Source organism: Mirounga leonina, unplaced genomic scaffold (assembly GCF_011800145.1).
Source record: "Mirounga leonina isolate KUSES-001 unplaced genomic scaffold, KU_Mleo_1.0 Mir_129, whole genome shotgun sequence".
NCBI lineage: Eukaryota > Metazoa > Chordata > Mammalia > Carnivora > Phocidae > Mirounga > Mirounga leonina.
The window spans coordinates 69678309-69704383 of NW_023270323.1; the positions used below are offsets into that span (position 1 = coordinate 69678309).

General features: G+C 44.2%; 1 protein-coding gene and 1 long non-coding RNA gene across 2 annotated transcripts in view; both read right to left on the reverse strand.

Moving 5' to 3' along the window:
* Positions 1–26075, reverse strand: part of CD38 (CD38 molecule) — a 41000-nt gene that overhangs the window by 3037 nt on the left and 11888 nt on the right. Inside the window, exons 2-7 of the mRNA XM_035005266.1 lie at positions 11600–11729; positions 9695–9830; positions 5744–5829; positions 2778–2851; positions 1221–1313; positions 788–874 (exon numbers count right to left, since the gene is read on the reverse strand). Of these exons, the coding sequence (XP_034861157.1) occupies positions 788–874; positions 1221–1313; positions 2778–2851; positions 5744–5829; positions 9695–9830; positions 11600–11729 (606 nt within the window). The remainder of the gene's footprint in view (positions 1–787; positions 875–1220; positions 1314–2777; positions 2852–5743; positions 5830–9694; positions 9831–11599; positions 11730–26075) is intronic.
* Positions 15416–26075, reverse strand: part of LOC118010688 — a 21828-nt gene continuing 11168 nt past the window's right edge. The window contains exon 2 of the long non-coding RNA XR_004679291.1: positions 15416–16349. This is a non-coding gene — a long non-coding RNA (uncharacterized LOC118010688). The remainder of the gene's footprint in view (positions 16350–26075) is intronic.

Here is a 26075-nt window from a genome sequence, read left to right on the forward strand (position 1 = left end):
AATAAATAAATAAATAAATAAATAAATAAATAAATAAATAAATAAATAAATAAGGGGCACCTGGGTGGCTCAGTCGTTGGGCGTCTGCTTTCAGCTCAGGTCATGATCCCAGGGTCCTGGGATCGAGCCGTGCATCGGGCTCCCTGCTCAGCGGGAAGCCTGCTTCTCCCTCTCCCACTCCCCCTGCTTGTGTTCCCTCTCTCACTGTGTCTCTCTCTCTGTCAAATAAATAAAATCTTTGAAAAAAAATTAAGATCTTACATTTTCTAATTTATAAAAGATAAAGTTTAGTAGACATCCATGTGGTAACTTATCAAGTATTAGGCATCTACACTGAGATCCAACTAAAGAAACTTCACATGCAAAATATTGCCATGTCACAAGGATTTTACAAATCCTTTGCACTGGACAAAATGTGCCTCCACTTCCCTGAAAGCCAGCAGGTTTGCAAGCCCTGGGGTCAGGTGTCTCATGTAGGAAACCAGGAAATACGTTCTCGAAAGCTGGGTCAGCTTCAGAGGCAAATCAATAACTGGGGACAGGTGGAGAAGAAAGGAAGAGGAAGATAGGGGAAAGGTGGCCAATGGAAGGCCACTGGCTGGACACAGCCTGTAGGGTGAGCCCGGGGGGTGGGGGGGAGGAGGAATGCTCACCATAGGTCACCATCCCAGATCACCAACAAGGCCCAAGAGGGATTCCCACAGCCCTCCGGGCTCAGAGGAGGCCGAGGAGAGGAAAACACCCACAAATGGCAAAACAGCCATTTCTTTTTCAAGAAGTCAATTACCGGTAATTATTCTGGCAAGAAAATGTAATATTCCTTCTCTTTAGAATCTGTTTCAGATCATTTACGGAGGAACTTGAGCATGAGTCACTGGGAAAGAAAGAAAGAAAGAAGAGTTAAGCAATAAGGTTCTTGCAGACATTTCCTGCTCTCAGTTTCTTCTAGGTAGCAAGCCCTGGGTCAGGCCCTGGGAGAGGGGAGCAGAAGTTGTTTTTAAGAGCTCACAGGGCAGCAGGGGGCTGATAGTGTGAACTGCACAGATACTTATTGTGGATATGAAACTGAGAGGTTGTTAGGATGGGCGGCATGTCCAGGGAGGCCCCAGTCATTTCCTGGTCACTCTGTTCTCAATGCATTCTTATCATTGTGGCCTCTGCCATGGACTGATTCCGAAAATCACCCCGAGGATATACACGCACAAAGTAGGAATGTATACCTGTGAACACTTCCAATGTCATGCATCACCCAGGCCTCTAGTCTATTAACCTTCTCCGGATGCAAATTAAAGACTTCCACACGTCCAAAAGTGCTACGATAGATGAGACAGAGAATATTGTTAACCCCAAACTGAATTGTTCAGCCATTCCCAGGTCTTGTCAAGAGCCAGCAGGCAGGGGACCACTGGTTAGAACCTGCCCTTTGGGATTGACCGGTGATTTGTACTAGAAACAGCCAGTCTCAACCAGTGTGACCCTCATTGAATAAGAGTCTCAAAATAAGATTCTTAATCAGTACCTTGATGGTGATTCTTTAAATACTTGCTATTCAAAGAGGGGGGCCTTGCACCGACATAATGAGCATCATCTGGGAGCTAGTTGGAACCTGCAGAATCTCAGCCCACCAGCACCTGCTGAAGCAGAATCTGCAGCTGAACCGTCCCCAGATGACCCACATTCAGTGAGGTTCGAGATGCACTGCTCTGAGAGCCCCTGGTGCGCTGCTCGGACCCCAGCCCCAAACTCTTCCCCATTGGTCTCTGACAGCATTGCAAGTAGCTGGACGCCGAATATCAGATTATAAAATCATGGGGTGTTAACACTTTCACCCAAAAGCCTGCAAGCTTAGGGTCAGAAGAAGACAAAAGGACAAATGCTTCGTTGCACAATTAAATACTAAAACAGGAGAGAAGGAAAATTCATTTGGGGTATCCGGAGAGCCTGGAGTAGCCCACCAGTATCTGCCTCTCTTCTCAATCCTTTTCCAGGGAAATACTAGAGAACAAAGGCTGGAGAAGTATCCAATGTGGTAAAAACTAAGTATAGAAGAGGTCAGAGAAGAAGGGCATCAGTGTGGCCAGGTTCGGCACTGTGGATTAAATGGGGAATGACAGCTAATCCCCGCTGAGCCCTCTCTCTGTTGTGAGGCACAGAGCTCAGCCCTTGTCATATGTCATCTCAGCTAATCTTCCAACCACCACCACCACCTCTTCTGGTGCATACTACAGGGGCTCCCAGAGGTTAGGAGCCCAGCCATCGGTTACACAGGTAACAGGTCATGACCGGACGGACCCCCTGCTTTCAACCACTACAATAAATGATGGGCAATGCCTAGAAAGAGATCGTGCAGGCCAAGAGCCCAGCACAGTAGTGGTCTGACTGCTTAACTGGGACGCACAATCTTCATGGAGGACAGAGGAGCCAGGCCAGATCTTCGTGGATGGTGGGGAGAGCAGATGGGGGCCGGACAGGGGGAACAGCATGAACAAAGACGGGAAGTTGGGAGAGCTCAGAAAATTGCACCAGGCCTTGAAAAGCCAAGAGGAGGGGCTGGTCACAGAGCAGGGCCGACAGGACATTTAGAGGATTTTACACAAAGGAGACACCAGACAAAAGCATTGACTTAGACAACCGTCTCCATAGAAAACAAACATTTTACCTCTTTAGCCCAAATCTTCAGTACTGACTTGACCATGAAAAGCATATTCTTCCAGGGATGAAATATTTAATAGGAGGCTATACTAACACTTGCAAATAGGACTCAAAGAAACGAGTACCTTCTTTCATCAAAGGTGTTACTGATGGACCCATTGAGCACCACATGGACCACACCACAGGCATCTTCTGCAAACTTAAAAGAAAAAAAAAAAAAGCCCACCATTCCTCAGCATGCAAACTTAATTGCCACACCCCAGCAGCTCCTTCCAAAACAACTCTTAGCATTAACTGGTTAAGGAGGGAAGAGCCTGTATGATTATCCCTCAGTAATGCCAGGTGTATGTAATTTGCATCCTAAGCCATTGGCAGGATTATGCTTCACAGGAGAATTCTGGAAGCAGTTGCTCCAATCTGTGTTTGAACAATGAAGGTCAACGTCATTGTTCACGGGTTGTTAAATGGACGGTACTGAGCACTCTTTGAGAGTTTCGAGCCTGGCTATCCTGCCTGCCACCACAGCCCTGGAGCTTGGAGCTGGGGCATAGCACAGAGTGGGCACCCAGAGAAAATCTACAGAGGGAAAAGAGGGAAGGAGGAAGGGAGGGAAAAAGAAGCAAGAAGTCTAAATGCTTAGTGATGGAGATTAGGAAAGAAATAGAAAAGGCAAGGCACAGGGCAACAAAAGCTAGGTCCTGCAGGACAGATAGGCTCTCACCCCAGAAAGGCTGAGGCAGCTGCAAACAGAAAGGCCTAGGGGTTTGAGAAAACAGTGGTTTTGGTGAAAACCTCAGTGGATGCAAAAGTTGGCTAGAAAAGTGAGTTCACAGAGGGCCGTGAATGCTTGGCCAAGGAATCTGACCTGTATTCTGCAGCGGATGAGACACCACTGAACCATTGGAAACCAAGTTATAAGAATCCAGAGCAGCTTCTGTCTTTCTGCTGGGGGTGATGAACAGAGGACAGGGGCCCGATTTCTAACAATCACAAATGCTAAGTCAACAGAGTCCTTCCGGGGGCCAAGCACTGAGCCTGCCATCTATGATTCTCAAGAGCCCCCAGGAAATACGCATTGGGTCAATTGGCCCCAAAGTCACATCACTTGGAAGCAAGGAAGTGCAAGGGGGATTCAAACCCCAAGCAGTTCTGCCTCTCTTGTGAGCAAAAGGAAGGCTCTCATCTGATAACACAAGGTTTTCTTGGTACATCTGTGAGCATTTAGCCAAAATAAAGCTGCAGCCCCAGGGTAGCTCACCATGGTAGGGTACCTTCCATCACCTTCACCACTGTGCTCTTAGCTCCAGGTTGGTGCGTGACACCTATGAAATGTGGCTTGGCTTTAAGAGTTGTTCACAATAGCACTACCCCAAAATATAGCAGAGAGTGAGAAAGTAAGTAGGAACCTTTCTCAGAAACAGCAAGCAAGCAAACAACAATTTATAAGTGCCTCTGTATAATTACGCAGCCCTTGGTAGGTGCTCAACATATTCATTAAAGGAACGCATTCTGAGTTAGTTAATGGGGTAGGGGTATCTTGTTTAAACATGGCAGTAACCCCATGGGACAAGCATTATTTTTTTTTTTAAGATTTATTTATTTGAGAGAGAGAGAGAGAGAATGGGGAGAGGTGTAGAGGGAGAGTGTCTTCAAGCAGACTCCCTGATGGGCAGGGAGCCTGACACAAGGCTCCCTCTCACCATCCTGAGATCGTGACCTGAGCCGAAATCAAGAGTCTGATGCTTAATGGAGTGAGCCACTCAGGCACCCCAGGACAACCATTATTCTTACCCCTCTTCGACAAATGAGGAATCTGAAGGTCAGAACAGTTAAAGAATCTGTCCACGGGGGCGCCTGGGTGGCTCAGTTGTTTAAGCGACTGCCTTCGGCTCAGGTCATGATCCTGGAGTCCCGGGATCGAGTCCCGCATCGGGCTCCCTGCTCGGCGGGGAGTCTGCATCTCCCTCTGACTCTCCCCCTCTCATGCTCTCTATCACTCTCTCTCTCAATAAATAAATAAAAATCTTTAAAAAAAAAAAAAAGAATCTGTCCACGTTTAAATGGTCTCCTTACATCAAATCCCAGGCCATCCTCCTCTTCTCTACCATACTAGAGTTTACCTGAATCTCCTTAAGGACGGTGAGTCTCTCAGCTCCTCTACAAACTAGGCTGTTGCCCTTGGATGAGTCACTTAACCTCTGAGTCTTTGCACCTTCCCACAGCCCCTATGGTGAGGACTAACTGGGATGACGCGGGTACAGCATCTGGCCCAGGACTTGTCATGAATATGCACTTAGCAAATGTGAGTTTCACTTGCCCAGTTCCTCCGATGTCTAGACTCAATTCTGGAGAATTATAAATAGTATTGTTTTACTTTCTCCCTGGTTTTCTCTCCTCCAGTTCTTTCTTTATTCCTTGCTTTCCCTCTTTTCCTTAGTCCACTTGCAGAGAAGCAACTCATAAGAAAAATAAATGTACACCAAGGCCGCTTAGAGTGAAGTCAGAAATAGAGAGCAATGGGGCCTCCGAGGGATGATGGGAGTAACTCCCAGCGGGAATTCTGGATCTGGAGTCAGAGAATTTGGGACAAACTCCCAGATCTGCCACTTACTGTGTATGGTTAGTAGACAGTGTATTTACCTGCACCTCCATTCTGTCGTCTGTAAAATGGGTACACATGGTACCCACTTGATAGGATTCTTGTGAGGATGAAAGCTTTTAATACGTGTACTATGTGCCTCTACCTGGCACATAGTAAGCGGTCTGCAAACACTGATTATTCAGATCGATCAGGGATCTAAGTTAGGCCAGCGCCTAGATCAGAGCATTAAACCAAGCTGAACCAAAGCCAAAACCTGGGTAAGAGCAGGGATTCACCAACTAAAGCTTATGGACCCTCTATGAATGACCTAAAATTATATGTGAAAATCTTCTGTTATGTGCTTAGGTACCTTATTCTCAAGAAAGAATCCTAAACTTTTTTTCCTAAAAGGATCTGTGATCTAAAAAGGATTAAAACCAACCACTGACAGGATGACCTCTTAAGTTCTTTGGTCTCCAAAATTTTAAAAATTTCCCTTTTGGTACTTACCCTTTTGGACACCATGTTCCAGAATACAGAAAAAGGGTTGTTGCTGCAGTCTTCCCTCCAGTCGGGACAAGAGTGATAGTTCATTTCTAAAAGACATGGTTTTTAGAAAATAATTAAAGCAGAAAAGTAAGGGTATAATTAAGCTTTGTTTTTTCCGGGCTGTTCGATCACAGTGGAGCCATATTTCAATGGCATCACTGCCAAGATGGAGGATGGAGAATGGACTCATCTGGCCCCAATTTCACTAAATGCCCCCTGAATCCCTTCCAAGTCCTTACCTTACCCTCCAAATTCCAGACGGGAACACAGTGACCAGCTTTGAGTCATCGTTCTGGGAAATTGCAGCCAAAGTTCATCTGGCAGAAACAAGCCCTCGACATTATCCCCTCATCCAGGAAAAACTAGAGATAAAACTGGGCCCTCAGGGGCCCCTCTTTCCAATTACTCCTCTGCTTCCTGCCAACTCTCTCTGGCTGACAGCTTTCCTCCTCGACCTGCCTCAGTCCCCACATCCCCAGGCTCAGAGAACCCCTGAGTCCTCCTACACTCACTCTCCCCCAACAAGACAGGCTCAGGAGTCAGTGAGATTCAGCAGGTATAGAGCATGAGTACATCGTTTCCACGGTACTTCTCCCAAGCATATCTGTCAAATGCACAAAAATTGTTTAAATTATTTTTTGAGATATAATTGACAAAATTGTAAGATATTTGAAGTGGACCATGTGAGGATTTATATATAGAGAGAGAGAGAGAGAGAAAGAGAGAGACATTGTGCAAGGATACCCCCACATGGAGTTAATTTAACACATTTATCACCTCCCATATTGATCTCTTTATGTGTATGAGAGAACGTTTAAGTTCTACTCTCAGCAAATTTCAATTATATAAACAGTGTTAGCAACTATAATCACCATGCTGTACATCAGAACCTCAGAACTTACTCATCTTATAACTGAAAGTTTGTACCCTTTTACCAACCTCTCCCTCATTCCTCCACCTCCCAGCCCCTGGCAACCACTTTTCTCTCTGTTTCTAGGAGTTTGACTTTTTTTTCTTTTTTAAGATTCTACATATAAGTGATATCATGCATTTGTCTTTCTCTGTCTGGCTTATTTCACTTTGCACAATGCCCTCAGATTTATCTGTAGGTTGCAAATGGCAGGATTTCTTTTTTTTTTTTTAAGATTTTATTTATTTATTTGACAGAGAGAGAGAGAGAGCGAAAGAGGGAACACAAGCAAGGGGAGTGGGAGAGGGAGAAGCAGGCTTCCCGCGGAGCAGGGAGCCCGATGCGGGGCTCGATCCCAGGACCCCAGGATCATGACCTCAGCTGACAGCAGACGCTTAATGACTGAGCCACCCAGGCACCCCAAGAATTTTCTTTTTTAAAAAAGAATGAATAATATTCCATGGTGTGTGTATATAGGTATGTGTGTGTATATGTGTACATACTTTTTGTTTTTTTACTCATTGCACTTGACTATACAAACCTTAATTGAGTGTTAGGTCCTGGGGAGAAAGAGATGAATCAGATAGAAGCCCTGCTTTCAGAGAGTACATGATTTAGAATTGAAAAATAAAGCTAAAATGAGAAGGTTTTATGGTAAACAACTTTAAAACCTAAAAGAATTAAATGAATGACTAAGAAAAGCTGACTTGCAAAATGGGAAATTCAAAATGGAAAGCAGGAAACATGGCAAAAACTATAAAATTTAGGGGCTCCTGGCTGGCTCAGTTGGTAGAGCATGAGACTCTTTTTTTTTTTTAAGACTTTATTTATTTATTTGAGAGAGAGAGAGATCATGAATGCGGGGAGGTGCTGAGGGAGAGGGACAAGCAGACTCCACACTGAGTATGGAGCCTGATGCGGGGCTCAATCACAGGGCTTGATCCCAGGGCTCGACCCTGAGATCATGACCTGAGCCAAAATCAAGAGTTGGTCGCTTAACCAACTGAGCTACCCAGGCGCCCCTAACGGCTGAGATTTCGTAAGTGAGCAATAAGTATTAGCTACTATTTTGAATTTATACAGAACATCTATAAATAAGAAAATAACAGGCATCCCAATAAAAATGGCTGAGATATACAAACTGGCAGTTTATAAAAGAAATAGAAATATCTACCATTAAATAAATAAATATGATCAGCCTCACTGTCAGAGCAAAGCAAAACAAGTCAAGGTATTATTTCTTTATCAAATTGGCAAAGACATTTTTATAAATTGTACCAGTGTTGGTGAGAGTTTGGGCAAACAAGTAACCTATATTCTGATGAGAGTGTAAATGGTTACCACCTTTTGAATGACAATGTGTCAGTTTCTACCGCAATTTGTTCGGCACTGAAATTTCATTCGTAGAAATTTATCTTTCCGAAGTACTTCCCCAAGCAGGCAGATGTACATGTGCCCGTGGTGTGTGTGGGTGTGTGTTTGTGAGCGTGTTGTATACACAAGTGCTCCTTGCAACAGTTGCGATAGCAATATCTCAACCTAAATGTCCATCAATAGGAAATTGGTTAAATAAGTTATGATAACATCCATAGAGGAAATAAATGAGGGCTTTTAAAAAATATGGCTGTATTTTTTTTTAAGATTTTATTTATTTATTTTAGAGAGAGGGAGAGAAAGAGAGCGAGCACAGAAGGGAGGGGCAGAGGGAGAGGGAGAGAGAAACCCAAGCAGACTCTGCACTGAGCGGGGAGCCTGACCCGGGGCTCAGTCTCATGACTCTGAGATCACGACCTGAGCCCAAACCAATAGTCTGGCGCTCAACCGACTGGGCCACCCAGGCACCCCAATATGGCTGTATTTCTATCTACTAATTCTAAATGAATAAAGCAAAGTTGCAGAATAGTATGTGTACATTTTAATATATGTGTTTATGTGAGTGTGGGGCCATGTGTGGAAGGATTCGTGCCGAATTGTTGACAACATTCCCCTTTTGAGAAATGATATGGAAACCGAGGAGTGGGGGAGGGGCAGGGTGACCTTCATTTTTTACTTTTATACATTTCTATAACATGCAAGTACTTTGCAAATAAGCATGCATCGTTTTTGTAATTGGAAATAATGTAAGCCTGCGATGAAGTTTTATAGTAAGTTTTTTTAAGTGCTTGCTTCGGCAGCACGTATAATAAGTTTTTTAAAACAGTCAAAAGTGGGGTGCTTGGGTGGCTCAGTCGGTTAAGCATCTGACTCTTGATTTCGGCTCAAGTCAAAATCTCGGGGTCCTGGGGTCAAGCCCCGAGTTGGGCTCCACCCTTAGCAGAGAGTCTGCCTGAGGGTTCTATCTCTCTCTCTCTCTCTCTCTCTGCTCCTCCCCCTAGTGCTCTCTCTCTCTCAAATAAATAAATAAATCTTTAAAAGAAAAACAGCCAAAAGCAATAAAAATAAGAATAAAACAATATAAAGTAAAAACATGCACACTATAAATAAAAAGAGAAAGAAAAGAAGTGAAAACGGGCTCAATAGAGTTTTCTGAGTAGAAAGAACCTTCCTACAGTGTGGTGTTCTGGGTCTTTCTGGCCAAGGTAAGGTGGCCTCTGAAAAATGACAGCAAAGCCCCACACTGGCCTGAGACACGGAAGAGCCCAAGCCTCTGATGTCGTGGCTGTGGCCGTGGTCGTGGCCGCGGCCATTCTGTGGAGCAAGGGCTTTGGCCTGGCTCCTCTCAGGCTGCATCCGGCTCTAGCACCCTTTAGTCCTGAATAACGGCCTCAGAGAAAATAGAACACCTCCAATACAGAAGCAGCTACACCAGCTCTCAGGAAGGAGGGAATCAGGGAACACGGACAAGCCCAAACTCTGAAGTTGATTTTTCTAGAAAACTGAGTTGATCTAAAGAATGCTATTTTACATGAGCCTGGATTGTCATTAAGGGTGGGATGGCATGAGGGCAGGTACCGGTCTGCCCGACACGTCCCTGGGCAACCCCAAAAGGCCCTGACCCTCACCAGAAGAGCCTGGGTCTCCACACCACTTGAGGCCGTCCGCCATGTAGCCCAGCAGTGTGTCCTCCAGCGTGAACATGTCCCGCCGGACCCGCGTGTAGTCATGCACCAGCTCGCTGGATTTGCTCCAGAAAAGGGTCTAGGAAAGAAAAACACAGCCTGTCATCGAGAGCAATTCAGTAAGTCTCACACCCCCCCCCCCACACACACACACAAACCCACGTCTTTTTAAATTAAAGAAAAACAAAATATCAGAGAAAATCATAGAGAGTAAAGGTGGGTGTTGTTGACCACATCAGGGCTTTCTGTGTGTGAACCTGAGAGCATGGTTAGAGGGTGTGCGTGTGTGCGTGTGTGCGTGTGTGTGTGTGTCTCCTAGGTCATAATATGAAATGCCTTATTATTTTTGGTGGTAGCAAAAAAAAGTCCGAAAGCCACTGATCAGAATCTTACAATAAACACCGAACCAGAACACATCTGGAGCAGATATTAGGAAATTCCTAAAGTTATCTGCAAAACCATTTTGTCTCCGGGCTGTTTTCTGGGAAAAGTGCTCTTTGATTCTTCACAGGCTCTGTAACCTCTGCTTCTTTCCCCAACTCTCTCCTATCCCCACAAAGAGAAAAGAAAGAGAAAAAAAAACAAATACAGTGAGTTTCTTCAGAGTCCCTTGTAAAGGTAGAGAAGGTAAAATTTCAGAACAATCCTGAGCCCATGGGTCTATGCCTTCTTTTTTTTCAAAGATTTTATTTATTTATTTGAGAGAGAGAGAGCGCATGAGAGAGGGGAGGTCAGAGGGAGAAGCAGACTCCCAACCGAGCAGGGAGCCTGATGCAGGACTCGATCCCGGGACTCCAGGATCATGACCTGGGCCGAAGGCAGATGCTTAACCGACTGAGCCACCCAGGCACCCTGGTCTCTGCCTTCTTGACAGGAGACTGTGGAGGGCGTGGCTGGAAGCGTGAGCCCCGGAGGGAAGCCCTCATCAGCCCCTGCAGTTGTCTGACCCCGGGCGGCCAAAGCCTCACTATGCCTCGATTTCCCCATCTGTAAAATGATATGGGTGGTAACCAATAACCGTAAGGAACTCAGGAGATGCGATGAGACTATTGCAAATAAAGTGCTTAGTCCCATGTCTGTGGCCTCGAGACTTGTCACTGGGGGGTCATTTACCAAGCAGCCCCTCCGTGCTCCAGGCAGGAGCTCCATCCTAATCCCAGCTCTCTGCCACCAGGATGAGCGGCTGTAACATGTGGCTGGCTTGGGGCTTCACAAAGATAACCGGTCATACACTGAATTTTCACCCTGAATGCGGACTTTACGCAAGACGTACCCATTACACACCTTTTCCGGGACAATCAATGTATAAAACCCAGGCCTCTTTGGCTCCTAATCCTGTGCTATTAACATTTCAGCCGGTCACTTTCGAGGCCATCAGACCTGAGCCATCACTGACCCCTGACCTCACTAAGCCTAGGTTTTCTTACTGGTAAAATGGGGATGTTGATTCTTGACCTCTTTATTTTGCAGGGTGACTGTGAGTCATTATTAACATCATCATTGTCAGGGGTCAGGGGAGAGTTTGGCAATGATGTAAGGTTGGGTCGTTTTTGTTTGGATTGGGTTGGGTTGGGTTTCGGGTAAGCTCGCTTTGCCTGATCGTCGGCCACGTCTCCTTCCTCTTTCCCCGTTCCCATTTCTCTCTCTTACTGTCCTTCCCCCAGACATCCTAAACCCTGATGAGATCCCAGTCCCCCCAAAACCCCACAAACGCCATCTCGGCCAACCACACATACATTCGAACATCCAGATTTTCCTCTTCCCTCATTCTGGTCAAAATGTGGTCCTGTGACCCCTTCCTTTGGCTTTTATCGTCCATTTTAAAAATCAATCACTTGCCCCCTTTACCTTGTCGCAAGGGACAGCTTCATCTGTCAGCTCCATCAGCAGCTGATAGTCCTGTTCCGTGCTGCCACAAGGATCCTTCATAAGAAATGCCTTTGTGAATGCCTTCCCTATCTTTTGGCAGTCTTTATGTCTGAGGGACAAAACATGGAAAATAAAAGAAAGCGTGAAAGGTTAGATTTCAAACATATTTGGGAAGCATGATTACCCAGAAAAATGCCACTTGGGAAGCACTATGTGCCAAGTAGTTCAGAAACATCATTCCATCCAATTGTACAGCATTTTTTATGAGACGAGCAATACCCTCCCTACCCCACAAGGCCCCTGCCCCTCCTGGAGCTCACCGTGGTTAGAGAGACAGACAGTACGCAAACAAGCAGATTAGTTAACAAAATAAGTACAAATTATTCTAAGTATTCAGAAAATCAGTGGGGAGGGGCGGCATTGTTTACTGATGCAATGACCGACTGGGGAGGCTGGTCAGGAGAGGTGTCCCTGAGAGGCCATTTAAGCTGAGACTGAATGATGAGAAGGAGAGCATTCCAGACAGAGGGTACTGCAGGTACAAAGGCCCTGAGGCACACAACATAGCTGCAGCCGAAAAGAACAAGTGAGAGAGGGCTTAAGAAATCAGGTCAAAAACAATAATCAGGTGGTAGATCACTTAGACCCCTTGAGCCAAAGAAACTATTCAGATTTTACTCTAATTATAGTGGGAAGCTGTTGGATGGTTTTAAGCATGAAAGTGGTGTCATCTAGGGACACCTGGTGGCTTGGTCGGTTAAGAGTCTGCCTTTGGCTCAGGTCATGATCCCGGGGTCCTGGGATCAAGCCCTGCATTGGGCTCCCTGCTCGGTGGGGAACCTGTTTCTCCCTCTGCCCCTCCTCCTCACTCGTGTTCTCTCTCTCTCAAATAAATAAATAAAATCTTTTAAAAAAAATGTTCTCATCTGATTTTTTTTTTTTTTTTGAGCCATCACTGGAAGATTCTAAGCTGGCCTGAAGAAGGAGAAAACTCTCTGAAACAGTTCCAAGTCCATGTCCCCTCCAGACAGCCCGTGGCAGGGAAGAAGGGATGGAGGGATGAGGGGACCAAGGGGTGCTGGAGAAGACAGCAATTGGAGCTCTCCTTGCATTTCTGGTAACAGGTGCGCAGAAACCCATCATTTCCTCGGGACAAAGAAGTGGGAGTGCTCCCCTGGGAGCGCTCAGTTATCATTATTGGGATAAACTCCGACCTTTGCTGTGAGGATCCTAGGTACTGCACCAAGTCAGGCAACATGACCCGGGGGAAATAAAGACCCCTAGTTTTCCAATCCCTTCTGAGCTTCTTTCCCACTGCCCTCCAGAGGGTCTTCTGCCTTCCCAGCTCAAACTGGCTCCTCGCTGAGAAGCCAAGGAATCAGAGAATATTAGTGTGGCACTGGCCTTTTGAACAGAAGCTACCCTGCCCACCTGTTCTTTTTGGAGCAGGAAATGTCAGAAAGCCCCTTTGTTTAGGGCAAGGAGGAGAGCCCTTGAGTTGGGCTGCCCGCCTGAACTCTCTGGTGCTGCCAGTTACGCTGTGTATCTTTGGGAAAGTCACCTCAGCTTCGCTCTGCCTCTGTTTCCTCATCTGTAAAGAATCTACTGAATACAGATGTTCTGGGCTTAAATAAAGCACATGGTAAATCCTTTCAGAACAGTGCCCAGCACAGAATAAGAGCTCGCTCCACATCAGCATTATATTTCCTATCTTTCTTTTCCTGCCCCTTGCTCAGAACTTCCTGGCTGTGAGCAGTCATCCGTAGCCAACAGAAGCAGGTGTGGCCCATAACTCCTGGGCTAACTTAGGAATGGGGCTCATCCTCACAGGACCTGGTAGGGCACACAGAGTCAGTATGTCCACGCCTGGGGTGGTGAGAAACACCCAGCTACTAGGAGTCAGGTCTAGGGTGCAAACACAAGCCAGAGGCTAACACCACAGCTTATCCCCTTGTCCACAGACAATATGATTGTCTCCTTGCTCTCAGCTTTGGATGGGCATGGCATCCACCCTCACCTTAGTAAGAATCAGAAGATAAAAAAATATAATGGCTTTGATGTAAAACAGCCACAGGACAGAATTCCAGATCAGTCATCCAGCCCACCCTGGGTGGGCTGAGGTAATAATAATAATAGTAATAGTAATGATAATAATAAAACAATAACAACAGAAGGTAACACTTATTGGGGGCTAAATATATATGTATTTCACATACATATCTCATTTAACCTCATAACATTTCTATTAGCAAATGTATCAGGATTTGATTTGAGTTAATAAGATCTAAAATTGCAGGGACTTAAGAGAAAACTTTATTTCTTGCCCATACCTCAATCTCAAGGCCAGTATCTGGGATTTCTATGACATTCCATATGTGAGAGACCCATCTGCTCTGTCCAAAATGGCTGCTTCAGTTCCAGCCATCATGACTACATTCCAGCCAGCACAAAAAACTAGGGAAAAGAAAGAAGGAAGAGGAAGGGACAACAGCAGCAGCGGTGGGCATGTGGGCTGCCTCCTAAGGACGGGTACTTGGAAGATGTTCTTTCTGTTTGCTCTCATTTCATTTGCTAAAATGTTGTCACAGGCCACACCTAGCTGCAAGGGAAGGTGAGAAATGCAATCTTTAACCTTGATGCCATTGCACATCTAAAATCGCTGTTTCGATTCTAGAGAAGAAAGGGCCTCTGTCACAGGGAGGTACCACCATTGTCCCATTTTACGGATGAGGACATTTGATGGCTGTGAACTTAAGCAAAGCATCCGAGGTCACAGGGAAGCCGGCTGGATCCCAGGTCTGTGTGAACCTCAAGGTCAGGCTCCCACCTCACTACTGAGGCAAAGTGGTCCAGCCTTAGCCTCCTCACCTTAAAGGGGAGGTAATAACACTTCACTCATGAAGGTTTGTGAGGATTCCATGAGCTAACACACGACATGCTCCTGGCTTCTGGGGCCGGGGTGGGGGGGTGTCTCTCATGCCAAGGTCCCTCCGTTCCCTAATCTGCACAGGACATTTCAACTGCATCACAGCTTCCCTTCCAAAGTTGTGCCAGGAAACCATTTTCCACCTGACTTCCTCCATATGTTATACATTTAAAGGAAAAAAGGCTATTGCATTATGCACTTCAATGTCAGTCAAAATTCATGGGGCACCTGATGGTGTTCATGGGGATCGTGCTTTAATTCCATTAACTTAATGCTGTGGCCTTCTCAAAAATGTGCTGTTCCCGATCCAACTCCCTCGTAAAATTCTTCTACCTCTGGCCCTAGCAGCATCTGTGGGACTTGAGGCAGACAAAGGCTGAAGGAGGAAAGATATCTCCCTGAGATGAAGAGCAAGAGAATTTTCCACTACAAAAAATCTGGCAGGAAAGAGAAAGGAACGTGCACAGAGTCCCCACTATTTGCCATATGTCTTCATGAATGTATTATGTAATCACCAAAGACTCAACGGAGTCTCCTACAGAACTCACAAACCTCCAAAATTATTTTTATGTTCCTTAGGCATATAGATCCAGTTCAGGAAACATTACATGCTGGGCTCAAGAATCCCTAGGCTAAAACTTTCACAGAGCTCCTTGTTTAGAAGGGGCAGAGTGACAGAACATTAGAGCTGAAGCGACCTTGGAAGAGTTTATGACTCAGCTGCTTTCCCTTTCTCTGTCTCAAAGACCACAGCTTCCAAGTGCCCCCAAGTTAGGAAAAATGGGGAGGGGCAGAGAGAAGTCTGGGAGCAGGCTGTGTGAAGCTACTTTTGATCCTTAAAGTCAAAAGTAAACATTTCACCCTGGATGTGCAAATCAGCATTTTTATTGGCATAAATATAGAGAAATAAAAAGGCATTAAGATGGCATCGTCCAGAAATGTCTGCAGAACTCATCTATACAGGTCATCGCAGGAAGGAGCCTCAAATTCACAAGTGTGGCTTCTTTGCAGAAGTCCCCATTCTTGGCTTTTGTCCCCCTGGGTGGAGCATAGTTCCAAGGAAAGCTGTTTTGAGTCAATTGGTGCAGAGAAACAGAAGGGCTCAGGAATTCCTGTGTCTGGCAGAGACGGAGGTCGACCTCTAACTAAAGAAGCAACATGGAAGGAATACGAGTCATTTCTGGGAATTCAGTTTTTTTTTTTCATTAAAAATGGCTCCTCTGTCCCCAGATGGTGATACTTCCAAGCAAACCTGCTGCCGGTGATAGAGACTGTGAAGTGGCGATTGTCAGCCTTGGGGCGATTCCTGAGAGCTGTCTGTGCTCAAACCAGACAGGCTGTTGGAAGTCATCTGGTCCTGCGGCTCTCAGCTCCAGCCACCCTTGACCAGTGTTCCAGTGACCAGAGCTTCCAGAGTTTGGGAAAAGATATGGAGCCTGACTCCAGGACAACCAAGTCAGAATGGGAAAAGTGGAAAAAGTCGAACCAACAATTTTTCAAAAAGCTTCCCGTTCCTCGCTCCTCCCAGTCCCTGGAAATTGCCTTCCCGCTTTCCATCCCAGTAATTGGAAACTGTATAAGTGGAATCATACAGTTTGTCTTTCCCTCCCTGGCTGATTTCACTCGGCACAATTGTCCTCACGGCTCATCCTTGTTGTAGCAGGTGTCAGAATCCCCTGCCCCTTTAAGACTAAATAACATTCCGTTGTAGGTTTACTCCTCATTCTGTTTATCCGTTCATCCCCCGTGGACACGTGGGCCTCTCTCCCATGCACTGTTTCATTCCACAAATTCTTTTTTTTTCTTGTATAAACAACCCAAAAGAAAATGATTATTTTATTTTATTTTTTATTTTTCTAATTTTATTGAGGAATAATTGACAAATATAATTGCATACACTGATAGATCCCAATTTAGGATGATTCAACTTAAAGGTTTTCAACATTACCATAGTGCAAAAGTGATACACACTCAGTAGAAATTGCACTTAATTTTTTTTTTTTTTTACGTTATGTTAGTCTTTCCATAAATTCTTACCTAGGTCCTACCGAGAGCCTCCCGACAGGCCCGGAGCTATCCTCAAGGCACTCATATTATAGTACAAGGCAGAGAAGGAACAGAACTAATTACAATCAGGGCGCCGGTGACTTGCCCATTCCCGGTGCTTCCGGGGAGCATCCAGGCAAAGCCAGCCTCCTTGAAGCCTGCCCCAAATCTCATAAAACAAGCTCCAATCCTATAAATCCTTCCTTACATCCTTGCACTGAACGCTCCCCTGCCCCCGTGGATCCCATAGTGAGCACTCACTCTTGCAAAGAGCCATGAAACCTGTCTTGTTCAACTGCTGTCTGTTCTTGGTGGTCTTGGGCTGAGGGACATTGACAGTAACCTGCAATCTTGAGGGCGATGTTAAGGAATCAAAAAGCCTGGGAAAACCAGCATGCCTTAAGCAGTGTTTATGCTTGGCAGCAGTTCCAGCAGCAGCTTCTGGAAGACTCAGTTTGCTAGTAAGAAAGTCTGCACATTGAGCTGGTGTCTTAGCTCTGTGACAATATTTAGCTTAGTGACAGTATTTCTCTGCTTGCCTCTGTCATTGGTGACCTGAGGCTCCGTGCCATCCAGGCTGAGCACAAACGTCAGGATTCAAGGTCAACAGCACATCCTCCCCGTTCCGACCACTCTGCTCCTTCCAGTAGACCAGATGGTTCCTCAGTTGCCCTATCCCCCAGGAGTCAATCCCTCTTGTTGGAATCTCACTCCTTGTCCCTACCTCTGACCTACCCAGGCAGTGGCCTCCAGGAGCCCAGAGGCAGGAGGGAGTATGAGAAGGAGGAAGGGAGAGCGCATGACCCCACCACCACCACAGAGGGCTCCCCATATGCTGGACACTGTGCCTAGTCCGTAACTCATGCTTATCCTACTTAAATCTCCCACTAGCCCCAGGAGGAGGGTCCTGTCATTATCTCTGCTTTAGAGCTACTGAAACTCTGTCATTATCTCTGTTTAGAGCTGCGGAAGCTTGGAGATTAGTAAGGACTACAGCCAAACAATTAGGGAGAACCTGAGCTCTCCGAACAATGCTGCCTCCCACAGGAAACGAAGTTGTTTCCGACAGAAATGAGGACCTAGGACCGCAGAGGGGTGGTCCTTTCCCTAGAGTCCACGAGAAGCTGCAGACCAGAACAGGGCACGTGTTTCCCAGGTGATGAGATAGAACCAGTGGGGTCCAGGGGATGGGCAGAGAGTTAAAGTCCTATGCCAAGGGGAAAACCAGGTACGTTTGGTGGTTAAATATGTATGTTGTCAGCCTACCTTATGCTTCATAACTCTGTGCTGTCACCTCTCAGGATGTGCCGTCATCTTTCCCACAAGTAAGTTTTATTTCAAAGTGTCCCACCACCCACCCCGCCCGCCCCCATAAAGCAACATCACCTTCTTAATGTATTGCTCCCCCAGGGAAAGCTGTCACACCCCAAATCCTCATCCCTAAAAGCACTTGGATCTCGAGGGGTAATTACACTCATTCTATGAATTTTCCTGCTGTCAAGTCCTGCAGGGCACGGTGTCTGGGCCCAAAGAAAACAAACGGGTTAAGTCAGCGGTTCATTCTCAAATTTAAGGCGCGGGATCCTGTACTGAAGGTGAAGACTGCCACCTTGTGGGCGAAGAGAGCAACTGGCGAGATTCACTGAAGAAGTCAGGATTTTCCAAGTAGGGTCTTAAAGGCAGAAGATTCTTGGGGCGCCTGGCTGGCTCAGGGGGTAGAGCAGAGGACTCGTGATCTCCGAGTCGCGATCAAGAAAGATCAGAAGTCATTAATCCCATTAATTTGGCCCTAATGCCTGACTTGTTCAAGAAACAGCAAAGAAGTCTGTGTGGCTGGTGGCGGGAGTAGACAAAGCCCAGTGGATAGTAGACAGAGGTGAAGGCAGACTGGGGGAGCTTCCCAAGCCATTGTCTGGAATTTAGCTTCCACTCATGCAGAACTGAGGAGCCGCAGAGGAGCTGGAACACAGGAAGCACATGATATTTCTTAAGTTTCAAAGGATTTCTCTGACTGCCTCATTGAGTACGGTCCAAAGGAGGGAAAGAGCAGGGGCAGAAAGACCAGTAATCTGGGCAAGTGCCAGTGATAATCTGCACCAGGCTGGTAGCAGCTAAGATGGTGATAAGTGATAGATTCCGATTTGCCTTACATTTCCTAATGGATTAGATGCATAGTGTTAGAAAAAGAAGGAGTAGATCATAATTCCAAGGTTTGTAGCCTGAGACACTGGAAGGATGGAGTTGCCCAGAACTGGGATGGAGAAGGCTTGGGTGGAGGCAGCACTGATCATTCAGTTCGGAACACGCTGGATTTGAAATATCTATAAGACATGCAGTGAAGCTGTGGAATAATCAGAGGGGTATATGAGTCTGAAGTTCAGGAGAAATAAAGCCATGAAACTATTTGAGATCAGCAAACAGGAGAAAATGACCAAGGATTTAGCTTTGAGACAATCCAACAGAAGAGTTGGGAGAAAAAAAAAAACAAAAAAACGAACAAAGACTGGAATGTGGGACAAAAAGCAGGAGAATGAGTTATTCTGGAAGCCAACTGAAGAAAGTATATTAAGCTGGAGGAAGTGATGAACTGTGTCAGATGCTCTTGATTGGTCTAGGAATATGAAGATTGTGAACTGATTGTCTGAATTATCACCAAAGAAGAGCTGTTTTAATTTCCAAATGCAGTGGGGGTTGGGGGGGGTGTTTATCTTTTTGTTATTGATTCTAGGTTTGTTTGGGGTTTGGGTTTGGGTTTTTTGCCTATATGTTAGATCATGTATTTTGTGAATTTACTTGGGGGAAGATTGTGGGAAATGCTGCCTATAATTAAATATTTTATAAATGTATCATTAAGAAAGCAATATCCCGGAATTTATCTTTCCATGCGCTCACCTTTCATGCCCATTTCAAGCCTGAGCATGTCTTCTCCCAGAATTTTTTTTTTTTCAGTGCAAAAAGGTGGTTTTATTAAAGCATGGGAACGCACCTGTGGGCAGAAAGAGCGGCTTCTCCTAGAATATTAAGCAAGCCAATTCCTTACTAATCAATCATCTTCTGGAATGACAATTTTCCTAAAACTGTAAAGCAAAACAGATTAGAAAATAAATTTAGGGGCGCCTGGGTGGCTCAGACGGTTAAGCGTCTGCCTTCGGCTCAGGTCATGATCTCAGGGTCCTGGGATCGAGCCCCGCATCGGGCTCCCTATTCCAGCAGGGAGTCTGCTTCTCCCTCTCTCTCTGCTGTTCCCCCTGCTTGTGCTCTCTCTCTCTGTCAAAAATAAATAAAATCTTTAAAAAAAAAAAAAGAAAAGAAAAAGAAAAGAAATTTAATGTTGAGCTTTGAATCATTCTGTGGCAGTCACTTCTTGTAATCCCTTAGTTCAAATTTTCGTACTCATTAAGATCTATTATCATTACTGTAATATCCAAATGTTATAAATATGAACTTATAAGATATATCAACAAAATTATTTGTATTTTGTATTTCCATTCTTTTGTCCAATTAACACAGAGCACCAGGCTCTGTATTAGGTGTACTCTAAGAATACAGCGGTTAACAAGACACACACCACCCCTGACCGCCAAAGCTTCTGGTCCATAGGGCATTACAGTTATTAAATAGGAGGTAATCATAAAGTGAAAGGTAATGTTCGCTATGGAAATGTATCACTCTGGGACCTGCTCTTGTGTAAGGTTGGATCTTTTTGGACTACATTTAAGAAAAAATGTTGAACGCCTGTACCTTGATAATTATGTGATCTCTGGCCATCTCTGACCTAAAATTGTTCGTTTCTGCCCTTCATCAGCTACTTGCCAAAACTGTTCTATTTCCCAAACATGTCAAACTTGTTTCTGTCTAAAACTTGTGGATACAATACCAACATTCAAAACTTGAACCATTAGAAAACATTTTTTAAATTATATATATATACATACACACATATATACTTATTATATAAACACACATATATATCCTACTTTGATATAATAGCAATAAAGCTACAACAATCCAAAAATAGGAACTATTGAGCCAAAATTTAACAAAATATATGCAAGACTAGTGCTCTGAAAATAAAACATTGCTGAGAGAAATTTTTAAATGCCTGAAGAAACTAAAGTGTAACATATTCATGGCTTGGAAGGCTCCCTATTAAGATGGTAACTATCGCTAAAATGTATCTGTAGATTTAACAGATCACAAATCAAAATTTCAGCATGCTTTGTTAACATTGACAAAATGATTCTAAAATTTATGTGAAAATACAAACAACCTAGCCAAAGTAATCAAAAGGAAAAAACCTGGAAAGGTTACGTTATTTGACTTCAAGACTTACTAAAGAGCTAGGGTCGCCTGGGTGGCTCGGTCAGTTAAGCATCTGCCTTCTACTCAGGTCATGATCCCGGGGTCCTGGAATAGAGTCCTGCATCAGGCTCCCTGCTCAGCGGGGTGAAAACCTAATTCAATAAGCCCATGAGATGATGTTCAACGTCATCATTAGTCACGAGGGAAATGCAAAATTAAAAACACTATAAAAATACCACTACAAACCCATTAGAACGGCTAAAGTGTAAAAGTCTGACAATATCAAGTGTTAGTAAGAATGTGTAGCAACTGGGCGCCTGGGTGGCTCAGTTGGTTAAGTGACTGCCTTCGGCTCAGGTCATGATCCTGGAGTCCCGGGATCGAGTCCCGCATCGGGCTCCCTGCTCGGCAGGGAGTCTGCTTCTCCCACTGACTCTCCTCCCTCTCATGCTCTCTGTCTCTCATTCTCTCTCTCTCAAATAAATAAATAAAATCTTTAAAAAAAAAAAAAGAATGTGTAGCAACTAGAATATTTGTACACTGATGGTAAACATGTAAAACTGTACGATTACCTTGTAAAACCCTTTAGTAGTTTCTTCATTAGCTTTACAAAGCATGTGGGTCCACTATTTCAATTCTGGGTATTTGCCCAAGAAAAACAAAACACAATATTCACACAATCACTTTGTTCATAGGAGCTTTATTCATAATATCCAAAGAGGAAATTCAAGCCAAATGTCCATCAAAAGATGAATGGAGAAACAATTTGGGGTGCACAATCACACAATGGGCTACTATTCAGCAATAAAAGGAAACAGACTATTAATACACACGACAGGGATGAATTTCAAAAACATCATGCCGAAGCCATTAAAGAAGCCAGACATGGGGGCACCGGGGTGGCTCAGTTGTTAAGCGTCTGCCTTCGGCTCAGGTCATGATCCCAGGATCCTGGGATCGAGCCCCGCATCGGGCTCCCTGCTCTGTGGGAAGCCTGCTTCTCCCTCTCCCACTCCCCCTGCCTGTGTTCCCTCTCTCGCTGTCTCTCTGTCAAATAAATAAAATCTTAAAAAAAAAAAAAAAAAGAAGAAGAAGCCAGACATGATAGAGTACATGGTATATGATTCTGTTTCTTTTTTTTTTTTTTTTAAGATTTTATTTACTTATTAGAGAGATGGAGAGCACTAGAGAGAGCAAGCACAAGTTGGGGGCAGAGGGCGAGAGAAGCAGACTCCCCACTGAGCAGGGAGCCCGACACGGGGCTCAATCCCAGGACCCTGGGATCATGACCTGAACTGAAGGCAGATGCTTAACCCACTGAGCCACCCAGGTGCCCTATGATTCTGTTTCTGTAAGTACTTCCAAAATGCACAAACTAATGTGTTGTAACAGAAATCGGACCATCCCTGCTGGATATCAAGACATTAGCATTTTAAACAATGTGGTAATTATTTAGGGATTAAACAGATTATAAAGCAGATTAGGGAATCCCAAAATAAACTAATGAACTTGAAATGCAATAGAAGTGGCATTATAAAGCCCTTGGTAAAGGGTGAATTATTTAATAAATAGTACTCACAGACTGACTATCCGTCTGTGGGGAAAAAATGAAATTATATCCCTACCTTATACCACACACAGAGATAAATTCCAAATGGATAAAAAAGTTCATTGCAAAAAGCAAAAGTTTAAAATTTTTGGAATATATGTGACCTTTATTGTGACCTCTGATTAAAAAAATAATAAGTTCTTTTTTTTTTTTTTAGATTTTATTTATTGAGAGAGAGAATGAGAGAGAGCACATGAGAGGCGAGAGGGTCAGAGGGAGAAGCAGACTCCCCACCGAGCGGGGAGCCCGATGCGGGACTCGATCCCGGGACTCCAGGATCATGACCTGAGCCGAAGGCAGTCGCTTAACCAACTGAGCCACCCAGGTGCCCCCCAAAAAATAAGTTCTTAAATACGGTACAAAATGCACAGCCATAAATGATAAATGTGATTACATTAAAATCATGTAATGCAAAGGATCTGATAAATTCAAGAGTCAAGACATAGATTGGGAGGACATATTTGCCATCCGCCTAACTGACAAAAAATTAGAATCTTGAATGTATAAAGAGGACAGACAATTCAACATAAAAACAGGCAAAAAACAAAAATAGGCACCCCACACAAGAAAACAGAATGGCCAATAAACACGTAAAAAGATGACCGATTGTGTTAGTAATCAGGGAAACAAAAATTAAAGCCACAAAGAGATGGGCGAAATTGTTCTAAGCGATGGTAAGGATGCCTAGCAACAAGGACCTTCAGGCTACTTTTCTGAAAGTAAGCTGACACCACAAATTTGGAGACCAGTTTGGGCATATGTAATGTGGCAGACACTGTTGGTTCCAAACCCAAAGAGATTTTCCTCACTCTTCCTCCCTCTTGGCAAAGCATGCCTCCTATCACATTGATCCAAAATATCAAACACTCAGTTCACAAGCCTCCCTTCCAGAGAAAGAAGAAAGGGGAATTGTGGGCAGAGGTACTTTGATTTTACCTGTCGCATATTATTTCTGTAAAACCTAGAAAAGGGGCACCTGGGCTGCTCAGTCTGTTGAGCATCTGACCCTTGATCTCAGCTCAGGTCTCGACCTCAGGATCTCAGGTCGTGAGTTTGAACTCACGGGGACTCAAACTCAAACTCAAACTCAAACTCAAAAAAAAAAAAAAAAACCTAGAAAAAAGACCTAAAGCAAATTACACCTGCTAACTATGCACACGATGAGTAGATAGGCATCTGTAATATTAATCCCTAGACATTTCAGTGTGTTCAAAATTTGCTGGATAGTCATAATAAAAGTAACATTTGAATGGTATCAAGGCAAATATGGATCGAGGCCAAGTAAAAATATGCCTTGGGGGAATTTCTCATGTTCCTTCAAATCAGACTTTACTGCTTCTTAACATCCAAGGACCAAAGACGTAGATAACTTTCTACCATGTGGATGCATCATGTTTGATACATTCTATTAGGAAATAGAAAACTGAGCTTAGTGATTTTCCTAAATGTCATATTATAGAAGACATTTGAATTATATCTATAAAACTGCATACGCTGAGGGTCCTGGGATCGAGGCCCACATGGGGCTCCCTGCTCATCCGGGAGACTGCTTCTCCCTCTCCAGCTCCCCCTGCTTGTGCTCTCTCTCTCTCTCTCTGTTAAATAAATAAATAAAATCTTTAAAAAAAACCAAAAAATTGTGTATGCTGAAACCATCCATTTAAGCAGCTCTATATCTTCCTTTTGTGACTCTCCTTTTTTTTTTTTTCTTTTTTGTAATTGTGGCATTCATCACTACTTAGAATTCCACTTTGGGGGTCAAGTGATTTTGTATTCTTCTCTATATTTTTGTATTTTTTTCAATGTCCTCCAATAGGCTTGTTTCATTTTTGTAATTAGAAAAAAATAAGAGTCACTGCAAGGAAAAAGAAAGATACTCTCTTGCTCCATTTATTCTTCAAATTTCTGACCTCAACTTTCACTTTTTTTTGCCTTCAAAACAAGATTCTCATCATCCCCTCCCTCCACAGTAGAAAATTTTCCTGGTGATATTTTGTTGAAAAAGACGATCCCCACTCAGATCAACTACAAAAATCCACAAATATAATTATTCCTCCCCCAGCAAACCCTGAATCCTTGAAACACCCGTGTGTGCACGCACACACACACAAACACACATACACACAGACGCGCGTGCAAATCAATTCTTGATTTTATCTCCTTCAGTTTCCTCTTTTGTTCTGTCTTGGGGCACCTGGCTGGCTCAGTCAGTGAAGCGTGCAACTCTTGGTCTCAGGGCTGTGGGTTTGAGCCCCACCTTGGGCGTGGAGCCTACTTAAAAAAAAAAAAAAAAAAACTTTGTCTTGGTAATTTTCTGAACTGCTCTATTTCTAAGGAGTTCCTTAATGGCAAGAAAAAAATACATTACCACTTCTCAATTCACTTATTGCAAAAACTCTTACCGGACCCCTATCTCAGTGACTCACTGCATTAACCAACACTATTCATTCTCTCTACATAATTAATAGGATACTGTCTAGTACACCCAGCTTGGTTGTTTATTTATCTATTTGTAAATATGCTTATACTTGTTGTTTTCATTATATAATTTAATTTAATTGTACATAAATTGGATAAGTGGAAAAAGAAAAACCTGTTTTGTTTTTTTTTTAAACTATGAAAACCAAGTTGAATGGCTTGGTAAAAATGACCATAGGTGATTTATTATTATTTTTTTTAATGTTACAGACTTGAAACCAAAAAGAAACTCGTTGGTAATCTCTAGACATTGATAGGGCATTAACCAACTCATTACTCTGTAAACTGATAAATAAGGGAAAAGAATCAAGCATCTCTCCTGCCTTTCTTTTGTGGACTCTATTTCAGGGTTAAGTGAGAAAGGCTTCTGTTTAGATAAATCAGAGTAAATAAATGCAGGAGTCTTAGAATTATAAAATATCCACTGTATAGCCCCTATGGACATAATTGATCTTGGCAACAATGATCAAATGGTGCTAAACTAATGAAATGAAAAATTGTTGAAGAACTTTATAATAGATGAATCAGGCAGATAATACCCAATTCTGTTAACCCCCTAAATGTGGGGTGCTGCAACATTATGTGCCCCCTGCTGTGACGGATGCCCAAGGAATTCCACAGTTCCCTCTGTAATGCATTGTTGCCCACCCTCAAATCCAATCCATCTCCCCAGTCTCTTCCAAATTAATAGGCATTTAAAAATGGAGAAGGAAAAATGGTTAGGAGTTAAAGGATGCTTAAGAGGGGCACCTGGCTGGTTCAGTCAATGAAGCATGTGACTCTTGATCTTGCGGTCCTGAGTTCAAGCCCTGTGTCGGGTGCAGAGATTACATAAAGATAAGATCTTTAAAAAAAAAAAAAAAAGGATGCTTAAGGTATCCTTTAAGATACTACTTAAAGGGGGCGCCTGGGTGGCTCAGTCGTTAAGCGTCTGCCTTCGGCTCAGGTCATGATCCCAGGATCCTGGGATCGAGTCCCACATCAGGCTCCGCTCAGGTCATGATCCCAGGGTCCTGGGATCGAGCCCCGCATCGAGCCCCGCATCGAGCCCCGCATCGAGCCCCGCATCGAGCCCCGCATCGAGCCCCGCATCG